The 11,799-nt window shown below is 47.2% G+C and overlaps 1 protein-coding gene across 5 annotated transcripts; it reads right to left on the bottom strand.

Annotated features, from left to right (window-relative positions):
* Nucleotides 1-4,314: 4,314 nt before the first annotated feature.
* On the bottom strand, nucleotides 4,315-9,932 carry LOC112968729 (keratin, type I cytoskeletal 14). Of its 5 annotated transcripts, none has more exons than XM_026071236.1 (8): nucleotides 9,408-9,932; nucleotides 7,422-7,504; nucleotides 6,936-7,092; nucleotides 6,234-6,395; nucleotides 6,013-6,138; nucleotides 5,665-5,885; nucleotides 4,940-4,989; nucleotides 4,315-4,412 (listed from the first exon to the last, which is right to left on the bottom strand). In XM_026071236.1, the coding sequence occupies exons 1-8, from the start codon at nucleotides 9,930-9,932 to the stop codon at nucleotides 4,315-4,317; spliced, it is 1,422 nt and encodes a 473-aa protein (XP_025927021.1). The 5 variants fall into 5 exon arrangements, with proteins under 5 accessions (XP_025927021.1, XP_025927023.1, XP_025927022.1 ...); XM_026071238.1 differs by lacking the exon at nucleotides 4,940-4,989 and adding an exon at nucleotides 4,760-4,791; XM_026071240.1 differs by lacking the exons at nucleotides 4,315-4,412; nucleotides 4,940-4,989 and adding an exon at nucleotides 5,287-5,293 and having other exon boundaries at nucleotides 9,408-9,759; nucleotides 9,835-9,932.
* Nucleotides 9,933-11,799: the final 1,867 nt, after the last annotated feature.

Raw genomic sequence — 11,799 nt, 5'->3', positions numbered from 1 at the left:
GGATTTGTTCTTCATGAGGTTCTTTTATTTCCAAAATTTGAAATATTTATGAAAACCAGCTCTTGCTTTTACAGCAGGCACTGGTTCAGAGCATGCCTAGGGACATACCAGCAGTTACAGTCTTTATTTTATTAAAAGAGATTTTCTTGTTTTTATGAGGATGTCTGTTAATGATGGTATCTTCATGCATAATGGAAGGCGCTTTCCAGAATCAACTTTTTATTGGCTTCCAGACCGGAGTCTGCAGCAGGAAAGCTGCTAACCGCAGCCTTGTAGCCAGCCATGGGCAATGCCTCTGCTGAGCTGTCCTCGGCTGACTTCAGAGCCCCTTGCAGGCAACGTGGTGCCCCAAGGGGTATGTGAAGGAAAGAAATGACGGCTTAGAAAGGTTTCCCAGCAGGCATTTCAGAAATAGCAGTGCAGGCCTGACAAGCAAAAATTATTACTTCAAGTAACAAATGAGCAGAAAAGCCTTCCCAAGGCAAAGGTGCTGTTCCCATTTAATGAGCTTTGTAAAAAATAGAAAGAAGGGAGTTATGCTTCAGCCTCGTATTTGTTTCTTGTATTCCACTTTAAAAAGAAGAGCAGGAGGGTAGTAGAGGATGGGCACTGTGGCATTATTCCTAAGGGATGTTCCAGGTTCAAAAGGGCAATGAAAATTAAAAGGAAGGATTGGATTTAGCTGGAGGGTGTCCTTTTGTAGTCTCGGGATATTTTAAGGTTTAAGACTGTCTGTTAAGCTGACAGATATATAGTGCATAAAGGATAACGTGCCCCCAAGAGGGAGATCCAACATTTCACATTATTACAAATATTCCCTGAGTCAATAGTTGTTTTCACGTCCAAGAGAGCTTCGCCCAGACACGTAGTGACTCACACACAACCCTGAATCTTGTGTCCGTCTTGCTGGAGCCCAAGTTGCTGTCCATCCACCGGTGCGACTGCAAGCCCACGCACAGGTCTGGGCTTGAAGCAACCACCAGGGAGTGCCAAGGTAGAAAACAGAAAGGCAGGCAACGTCTGGCATGCAAGGCATCCGACTGGGACTTGCGTATGTCCCTTCAGCCTGTGCAGTGGTGGCCTAAGGCAAGGAGGTCTTTCTTAGAAGGCCCCTGAGATAGCAGTGAGAACTACAAGCAGCCCTAGGTCCTGTCTGCTCATTCTCAGCTGAATTTTTGTGTTTCACCTATGGAAAATTCTTGTATCTGCTATCTGCAAAAGTATTTTCATATCTCACTATGGACTAAAATATCATTCCAAATTTTCTGCACGTTATTTGCTGTACCAAAACTGATCTCCACCTCTGTGAAGAAACCATAATCTCCAGAGTTCCGATTCCAGCATTGCAAATCACTCTAGGCAAATCGCTCAGTCTCTCTGCGTCTCGATTTCATGCTTTGTAGGATGGAAACAATAATAATGGTAATCCTCCTTCTCAAAGCGTTGTACAAACAAATGCCTGATGCTAACACAGAGCTTTAAAGACAGGAAGCATGATATTCATTTTAAACATTATTCACGGTAAGTATTCTTGTTATTATGTATTACGTTTGACACTAGCATGTCCTACATATTTCTCTCTGTGTCTCAGCTGATGAAATACCTTTCACAGACATTCTTGATTTTCCTTTTTTTTTTTTTTTTTATTGCCCATTAAAGATTCACAATTATCCACTGAGGACTTGCTTCTGTAATTCCTTGCTGAATGCTATGTAGGCTTGTCTTGTCATGCGTGCATCGTGCAAAAAGCTTGAAAAACGCTGCCCAAAAGTAAAGTTTGTCCGTCTCTTGGATGTGATAATTTGTCCACATTTCACAGATAAAAGCTGTAATTGTATAGCATGATAGTAATGATAGAAAATAAATGCCTAACACTTGTGTGGTACTTTCCATCTTCAGAGCACTGTAATAGTACAGTGATTATATATGCCGAGCATGGACTTTTGTCTGTGATATTAGTGTTATGCAGAATTAGGCAGAATTTAAGCCTTCTTCATTAAAGCAAATATACATGATGAGTAGGGAAAATGCCTGATAAGATCCTGCCAGTGAAATTGAAATCAATTGATTACAGACCTAGGCTTTCCGTCAGCTCTCCCAGCTGTTCTCTGGTATATTTTACAGTGTCTCCATGCTAATGCTTAGGACTCCAGTGTCTGAAGACTTAAGACCTCTCATTTATGCTTGAAAAGCAGTGAGTAGGAGCCTTCCTTTGAGTCATGCTGAAGGCCAGTCTGGCAGACAGATGTAAATGGATATCTCAGCACTGGGTGAGAGACATCAAAGTGAACTAAATATGCTGCTTGCTGCATCTCTCCCCTGTGTCCTTCTGGTTGCAGAAGTGGCCATGCTTTACCATGTTGGCAGCAGAGCCACTTACTCATGAATTGGCATCTTCTTTTAGCTTCCTACTTATTTTTAATCCATAATGTTTAGTTATTTCAGAAAGCTTTTTGGTGTTCAGTACATTTGGGGCACTTTGCCGATGGCTCAAGAAGTAAATAACTGCCTGCATACACAACTGAAATATGATGTTTCTTCTGATGGCAAAAAAACCCAACATTTTCAGTTCAATCAGAATTTCCACCCTACCCAGAATTTCCTTGTCCATTGCCATAAAGTCTAAGATAGCTTGATTCTGAAGTACATTTTTGGTTGACCTAGGTTTTATCTTTGAGATGGCTCTAGCCCGTGTGGATTGGAAGTCTTTCTATTTCTGCAAGGAATGTAGTTCTAGCAAGGGAGAAGCCTAATACAGTCAGTGAACTCTGCGGTCCGGTCTGTGTTTCATTTCCTGAGCTTTTCTGTAACTGTTGCACAGTAACGCATAATGATAACATCTCTTCAGAACACAATCCCTTTTCTGGAGAGACTTGGCAGGTTCCCCCACTTCTTCGATCACCTTCCCTCTCCTTTGCTTGTCCCGTCATGCCTACCATGAGATCATCAGCTCTTTTCAAGAGTTTGTTCAGGCCAGGGAGGATGCCTTCATACTTGTTCAATAAAGACCTTAGTGCTCTTGTGGAGGCTGAAGGAGCGTGAATCATCGGTAATAATCCAAGAGATGAGCATGCTTGAATTCAGGTGCAAAACCCACTTCTACATCATTATAATTAAAGGGAAGCTGATTTACTGTAAATTATTGACTTTTCCTTTTGTCTAAGGCCCAAATTTGTCTTCATGAGGTGGGTGATGAGCATGAGGGCATGGTCCAAGACCAGACAAAGCTCCAAAGTAACCACTGGCAAGAAAGCATCAGGCTTTTACATCTAAAAGGACTTCCTCTCCTATCTAATCCATGAGACAAACGTTTGGTGGATGTGGGACAAGCACAGGATACTTTGCTTCCTGATTCACTCGACAGGAGGTGAGTGGTCAGAGCCAAAGGCAAACTCTGCTACCTGTCTTCCGTTGCACAGGTTTCATCATCTAATCCGGAATGGCAGCTTGCCTACAGACATTGTTGACATACAATAACCAGCTTATAGCTTTTCAGGAAGGATTTTAACAATTATCTGCTAGATGCCATAGCGATAAGTAATCATTGCTGTTCAACACTCTGCAGATTAAGCAATGATTACTTTGGAACCTGTTAAATGCAGCCTTAGGGCAACATGAATAAGTGTATATAAAGTTTTTGCAGAATGTGCCTAACAACATGGTTAAAAGACAGTCAAATGAGATGGTAAGAATGTGTATATAAGATTTGCCATCCAGTTTGATGTTGTGCTCCTGTCTCACTTGGAATAGTAGTAATCTTGCTGGAGTCTAACTTACAGGAGAAAGTGATTCTTATGAGACCAAAAGTAACAGAACTGAGCTTGATATTGTTGGCTTTAATTACCGCTCATGTGTGGCACTTACTTTGTCCTCAAACATCATCCCTCTGTCATTGCCTTCATTTCATATCAAACTTCTCTGGTTTATGCCTTAGTCAGTCCCAGGTATTTATGAGCAAAAAAAGAGCCCTCTCAAATTATTTTTGCTCCAAATGGAACCCGTGTCCCTCTGTTTCCCCTTGTGGGCTCCTTGCTGTGCTTACTGAGGACTTTCCCTGGCATGAGCACACAGCCCTAAGGGTGTGGGAGACCGTGCATCAGGGACAGAGGAGACCGCAGCTGCATGAATGAGAAGAAAAGCTTTATTAAGCGTTTACAGAGTGTGCTGTGACACCCGAATGAAATTAGGGTGAAACAAGAAGGAGGAGCAAATGAACGAAGCTGGCTGCTTTCTGTGACGTAACCCCATCAAATACAGCCTCAGACAGGGCTTGTTTCAGCCTTCCCTCTCTTGAGTCTGGGGTCAAGGGTACTCCTAGCGGGTGGTGAGCGCAACCTGCTCCCGGGAGGAGACCACCTTTCCGTCCTGGACCTCCTCAACAATTGTGCGGACTTGGCGGGAAGTTGTCATTACTGCAAAAGGAAAGCGAGAGACAATTATTCTGAGAGCAGGAAAGAAAAACTTCTTAATGCACTGTTGAATGTTGCATGGGCTTAAGCATGACGTGGGAAATTCCATGAGGTATTTTGCACGTGTTGTTATTGGCAATCCTACTTTAGTTAGGAGGAATGAAGAGCCAGGCTGATGAGAATGCCCAAGAAGGGAAAAAGCCCACTCCTTAAATCTGCAGGTGTTGTTTGATTTTTCAGGTCTGTGTAAAGCTAGAACATTGCCTGGCTGCTCGATCACAAGGCGCATTTAGGCCAAGTCATTCCTACTGTAGATGCGATTCAAGCTGTGAGGTATTTCCCTTCTTTACAGCTTTTTTCTGTGGTTAACAGTTGTGAGATGCTCACACACTGTCTTGACCACTGTCGTTGTGATTCAGCCAGTGAGGCATGACTGAGGAACGGTGTTCACTCTGTCAGTTTGACAGCTGCTCTGAAAGCATGTCTCAAAGCTGTTTGTTATAGATGGGTGAAGTAAGAGACGTTCTTACCATCTCTACCAGAGTGTGAGGACATAGCGGAGGAGTACTGGGAAGAGATGCTGTAAGAGAAGAAGAAAAAGAAAGAGAAGTTAAGAACAAATTCTTTTTGTTGTTGTTTCACAGGCTTTGTATTCAGGCGGGAGAGGATGACAAGTCAAAAAAGAGGTTAAAAATCTTACACACTAAAGCAACAGCAAGCAATTATTGAGAATATAGTCTTGATAATGTTCATTTTCATTAGGTCTTATTTTTAACCTCTGAAGCAATTTAATTGATTCCCCTTAAAATTATCCACTATAATAGCTCAGTAGCAGGCCTTTCTGAGCATCTCAGGGCTCTTTTTGATACTGTATGCCTCAAACACTTCCTGATGTTATTTGAGCTAGAGCCTTGAACCAAGAGAATTTAATTGAAGAATTAGGCTGGAGATCACATAAGACACTAATTCTCCAGACTCCCAGGCAATTGCTCTAAGCGCTGCTCCACTCCGTCTCTCCTAGGGTGGGAAAGGACCACTGCTCTGTTCCAGCAGCGACTAGGACCTCTTACAGCATCTCGCTGCAGACCGAAAACAGGAATAGCACTACTGGGGTCCTTGGTTGGTCTGAACAGAAACATGTGAATCTGGCACAATCTGGCATTCCAAATGAGTCCCTAAACAGCACATTTTCTGTCCTTGACTATTACCCATCTGCTCCCCACCCCTGTGTCTCGAGCAAAGCCCTTGTACGTACTGGGCATCCTCGCCCTCCAGGAGACGGCGGTACGTGGCGATCTCCTGCTCCAGGCGGGTCTTGACGTCCAGCAGGTTCCTGTAGTCGTGGTTCTGGCGCTCCATGTCGCACCGCAGCTCGGCCAGCTGCTCCTCCACGCTGGTGATGAGGACCTGGAGCTGGGCCAGCTGGGTGCCGTAGCGGGCTTCCGTGTCAGCCAGGGAGCTTTCCAGCGCCGCTTTCTGCATGCAGAGGAGAGGGACGGTCTCAGAGAGGGACGGTGGGCGGGAGTGAGGGGGCCACCCATGTTTTCCCTTGCCCACAGTCCCACGTGAGTCCCACCCTGCAGCTGGAGCGGGGCACTCGTACCGTGCTGAGCTGGGACTGCAGGTCTATCTCCAGGCTCTGGATGGTGCGTCGCAGTTCGGTGATCTCCGTCTTGCCGCTCTGAAGCTGCTCCGTGTTGATGGCCACCTCCCGGTTGAGCTCTTCCGTCTGCAGCGAGACAAAACCATAGCGTTAGAGGAGAGGCAAGCAGGCAAAGCCTTGAGTGCAGCACGCCCTGCTCTGCRGCCGGTGAGTGAGCTCACCTTGCTGAAGAACCACTGCTCGGCATCCCTGCGGTTCTTCTCGGCCAAGGTCTCATACTGCTCTCTCATCTCAGTGAGGATCTTGGTGAGGTCGATTCCAGGAGCAGCATCCATCTCCACGCTGATCTCTCCACCCACCTGYCCACGCATGGCATTCATTTCCTGGTGCAAAAGAGACATGTTATATCCCCGTGCAATCCAACAATCAACATATAAAGATGTTCTTCTCAAGACAAAAGTTCTTTGGGAAATAAAGCATCTTTCTGCATCTACTTCTGTGGCAGCTAGCAACAGGGGCCAAACCTGAGGCCTTTGCTCCACTGTCACAAATAGAATAATCCAAATTCCGTCTTAAGAAATCTCCACTGGAGTTAAATTTGGCTTTCTCCAGAGAATAAATCAGAGCTTGCAGGTGGCTTCATTTCCCAGGAGGGAGATCCTATGGCCCTGAAGCAGCCGGGATTGTTAGTATCTCCAACAGCTACAGTGGACATTACTGAAATAACAAGTGGTGAATGGTATTTACACAGAATACCGAGAGGATGCACTGTTATCCAGATCATTCTCTACTTCCTTACTAGCAGTTCTCATCTTCTCTCTCAGCAATTCAGGACTCAGAGTAGCCCTAAAGATTGGACCCAACCTCATTATTCTGGGCCCAGGCTGCAGTTCCTACAGCCTCTTGTGCCTGGCTCTGCTCACCTCCTCATGGTTCTTCTTGAGGTAGGCCAGCTCCTCCTTCAGGTTCTCGATCTGCATCTCCAGGTCAGCTCTGGCCAGGGTCAGCTCGTCCAGGACTCTGCGCAGGCCATTGATGTCAGCCTCCACGCTCAGGCGCAGAGCCTGCTCCGTCTCAAACCTGGGAGCAAAAAATACAGTCGCACCTTGGAGCCAAGCTGATACAGATTTTTTTCTGTCTTGCTTCCTTCCCTAGCTTGGCATATTTAAACATTTTTTTTCTTTGCCAGACATCTTTTATCAAATGTGCATGTGCAGTTTTGTACAGTGCAGGAAAGTCAAGACAACGTTCTGTCCAGGAAGAGATGTACACTTCCTTATGTCACACTTCTAGTGCTTGGTGTACAGGTGGGGCGACTTCAGGTACAGAACGCAATGGAAAGCCTTAAACAGACTGTCTTTTCCCTTATGTTCCTTTCTGATAAGAGATCTTGAAGGCATTAGACTTACTTGGTTCTGAAGTCATCAGCTGCCAGCCTGGCATTGTCAATCTGCAAGACAATGTTGGCGTTTTCAACCGTTGCAGCAAGAATCTGGGGAAAAAAGAGGATGAGAAGGAGTTATCATATTTCAAAAAGATTGCATGCTGCTGCCTGAGCTCCTGTTTAGGGGAAGGACAGGAGCAGCACTGAACCTCCTGCCCACTGGGTTGGACTTCCACAAGGACTCTGCAAAGAGAGGAGAGAAGATATTCCAGCTTAAGCTCTCATTGGTACTAGTTCGGTCTTGTGAAGATGCTGGAGTGTGTACACAGGCCACAGCCTGTTCCCTCCACCAAAATGACGTCTCCAAACAGTCACACCACTCCCTGAGTTGTTTCACCCCAGCCTGGCCCTGCTCTGGGTTTTGGCTGGAAATTCAGAACAGCTCATTTGAGAAGGAGAATAGATGAGGAAGGAGGACCTTGTCCCTGAAGCATTTTGCTTTTGTAATTATGCCTGAGGTGCAAATGTTTGTTCTGGGGTTTTGAAAATGATTGGCCGTTTTAGAAGTAATAATTTCTGTAACCACGAGCTAATGAAAAACTCTCACTGAGTTCTGATGCTTCAGGGAATATCATAGCAATAATCCAGGAAAGGAGTATTAATATGCAGGAACAAGTATTAATATGGTAATATCCCAGCTGCAGTGCTGGAGGGGAAAGAAAGGGGCTGCCTTCCTATAGATCCCCAGCACGGGATTTGTGTGAGACCCAGTAGTTCATTGCTTGGATCTGGAGGAAGCTTCTGCCTCCACATTTTCCATGTGCTGGATCAGAGCACGCTTGACAAGCTGGAATTCAGAGAAGCTTTGTGTGTCACGGCAAAAGCAGCTGTGAAGCCCAAGAGAAGGGAAGAGAGAGCTGAAAAATCAGAGATACTTGATGTGCTCACGGAGGTTGACTCCTGAGCCTGTCAGTGGCTGCAGCCCCATTTCCCTGGCGTTTCCCATCCTGGACCAGGTGTTATTACCACCCTGCACACCTCCTGTGGTGACTCCCCTCCCCTTCCGTGGAGCCTGGGCTGACTGAGGATGCTGTCACCAGTTGACGTGTTGAAGGACCAGTGAATCAGCTCATGATGAGTAATGTGAGCTGATCATGGGATGGAAACGGCAGCAGGGCAGGAGGGGAAGGACAGAAACTGGTGTTTGCTATGAATAAAGAAACAAGTCCAGCTCTGATTTCCTTTGCTGCATTTTAGAGCATGGTGCACACATGACTTCAGCCCCTCTGAAGCTACCTGCCACAACCCAGTATTTTCTGACTCCTCTTGTTTTTTTGCTCGTGTCTGTGTTCGCACTTCCCAAAGGACAAGCATCCCAGGGGCAGTTTCATTTCTTAACCTCTATCTTCAGCCTCCTGTCAGGCTATAAATGATTAGTCTGAATTGTAGGATCTTTTTGAAAACTACTTGGCATCCCTGTTAGCATATCATTTTACAGGAGATAGAGATAACAAATATCAAAGATATCAAAGATATCAAAGATATCAAAGAGATAACATGTCCCTGCCTGCAGAGCGCTTAGTCAGGAGCCTGGCAAAGGCAGCGCATACTTGGGGCACAAGTAGCATCCCCTAAAGGCAGGAAATGCCTAGCAAGGCAGCCTCCTCGTAGCATCTAGTATCGTCTGCGCCAGCACACGCCATGTAGCACCCAATAACCTGAACCAAGGGCTGATCGGCTCTGGCTCCTGCTTTCCTGCCCGTCTTTCTCCCTACACTGAAATATTCAATAGAAGACACATTTTGGTGCCTTGTGCAGGACATCATCAAAAACTTGCTGTTCATAGGTTATGACATTTATTTCCAAGCATGCTGTTTCTGTTTTCCCATCTTAGACCAACTGTCATCAATTAATACACTACCCTTCAGCTTTTAGGCACAGGATAATCTTTAAAAAAGTGACTTTAATGAAGTGAGTTTAATGATAACTTTTGGTTATCATAGCATCCTACCTTGCTCCTCAGCTCCTCGATAGTCCTGTAATAGGGGCTGTAGTCGCGGTCTGGCCCAGGTGCCTGCTTCTTGTACCATTCCCTGATCTTAACCTCCAGGTCAGTGTTGGCCTCCTCCAGGGCACGCACTTTGTCCAGGTAGGCAGCCAGGCGGTCGTTGAGGTTCTGCATCGTCGCCTTTTCTCCCGCTTGCAGAATGCCTTCGCCGCCTCCAAAGCTGCCCCCATAGCCGCCCCCAAAGCCACCGCCAAAGCCACTGCCAAAGCTGCCCCCATAGCCGCCCCCGAAGCCGCTGCCAAGGCCCCCTCCGATGCTGCTGCAGTAGGTGCCCCCAAAGCCCCCACCGAGGCCACTTCCGAGCCCCGAAACAGTGCGGGAAGAGACCGAGTAGCTACTGGCCCTTCCGCTGAGGCTGGGGGCTCTGTACCCTCCTCCGCCAAGGCGCGCGGAGGAGAGCCTGCTGGAGCCTCCCCCGAATCCCTTGAGGGACGTGGAGGAGGAGTATTGCCTGACAGTGGTGGCCATGGCTAAGGATGGCAGAGGCTCTTGAGCTTGAGCGAGGCAGCGGGTGCAGCAGGGAAGACCGCGAGTGCAAACTTCCCCCCCGGCTCGGAGCCCTTTATAGCCCGGACAGGAGGCGTTGCCTGTGCTTTTTTTTTTTTTCTGTTGCATTCCTGATGATTTTCATCACTCCTAAAATATGAGCCAACTTCCAGAATTGTCTTTTTTGCCTTTGTTCTAGTCATACTTTTTGTCATATTTCACTAGAAAGCTTTTTATCTCACAGAGGGCGTCTTTATACTTCTTCCGTTTCCAAGTAAATAGTCAGGTGTGGTTCAAAGTAGGAGGCTCCTTGCTCAAGGCTATGTTTTAATATTGCTTTGTGCTGTTAACTCTGAAGCAGAGCTATTCAGACTCTTAGAGCAGCGTTTCAGTGGGGTAAGGCAGCATTTCTTTTGCTGTGTCTCCTTGTCTTAGCTCCTACCGTTTGCTGTCTCCCTTGTGCCGTGCAGGTAGCACACCGGCCGGGTTACCATCCTGGCACAGAAACCCTGAACACACATCTGCGGCCCCGGGAATACAATGGTGCTAGAAGGAACTTGGCTAGCAATCCTGGAAATACAAGTCCTCTCTTTCATGCACGGAGGAGGGGATGTTCTGTAGTGATGAAGAGGGAGTTCTGCTCAGAGCCCACCCAAGAGGGGAAGAACACGCGAAGGTGATGAGCAGGGGTTGTTGGGTCTCGCTGTCCGTGGGTGAGAGCCTAGCGAGCCATTCGTAAAGGGCAGCGTACGGCTTTCAGCTGAAGTAACTTAAAAATCATGGGATTCTCCAGGCAATAATGCAGAATAGCATAAAGTGAATCAAGGATGTCTGAGAGCTATTGGGCTCTAAGAGCTGGAAACGAGAGCGTACTGCTGACAGTAGCATAGCAGCACTAATGTGATGGACGTATCGATCAGTAGTGACCAGGGAGGACAGCTTCAGTGCGAGTTCAGAGCTTACGGATGCCATGTAAACTGAGCTCCAGGAGAGATTACTGACTTCGGCTCTGAAGAGCTCCAAGGCTTAGGAAATCACCGTGTCAAGCACGGTCAGGCTCAGTACTGAGCTGCGTCATGGGCAGAAACCACAAATTTGAGTATCACTAGTTAATAATGCAGGGTGTGGAAGAGAAGATATTTCTCATGTGTGTGCTTGGTGAATTGTTTTACCATCTTCATAGGCAGGCCCCAACAACCTTTTCCCTCATTCCTGTTTCTTAGGAATGATGTTCCTTGGATCGTTTGCCAAAAAGGGGGGGAAAGAATATGGAAATAAGCAACATGGGTACATTTCTAAGTAGCTTCGCGTTGCATGACCCCCGCACCCCCCGCCTCCGCCACGTCTGGAAGAAGAATGGAAATGATACGCACCGTGGGTGGGATGTGTCCTTCATTACCTAGCTGCGATGGAGAAACACAGCTGCAGGCACTTCTGTTTGCCTGCCATGAATGGAGACAGATCTGTGCAACAGCCCGCTGGAACAGGAGATGAAGATTTGGAAATTGCAGTCGGTTCCCTCTGGGCTCAAGGGTGGATTCAGTCGCTGGGTGGTGTCGTGTCTTCATGTCGCATGAACGCCGAGACCCGGGGCTCGGAGCCAGCTGGCGCCCGCTGCGTGCATGCCGGCCCAGGTGCAGGCGGCAGCAGCGGAGCGGTGCCCGTGAGGCTGAGCTCCCAGGAATGTGCTTTCCCCCGGCATCATCCCTCTAGCCTCACCCAGGTTAAAAAAGAAAAAGGACAGAACTAGCGGGTCGTCCCTGCTGAGGATGATGTGGGAAACGGGGGACCATCAGTGACAAAGACACTGCAAAATCCCCGCGGAGGCGCAGACCCTCGGCCTTGATGG

The sequence above is a fragment of the Apteryx rowi genome, unplaced genomic scaffold, assembly GCF_003343035.1.
Source record: "Apteryx rowi isolate R43461 unplaced genomic scaffold, aptRow1 scaffold_323, whole genome shotgun sequence".
Classification (NCBI taxonomy): Eukaryota; Metazoa; Chordata; class Aves; order Apterygiformes; family Apterygidae; genus Apteryx; species Apteryx rowi.
The sequence above is the reverse complement of the archived record's forward strand: the minus strand, read 5'-3'. Positions and strand labels throughout refer to the sequence as shown.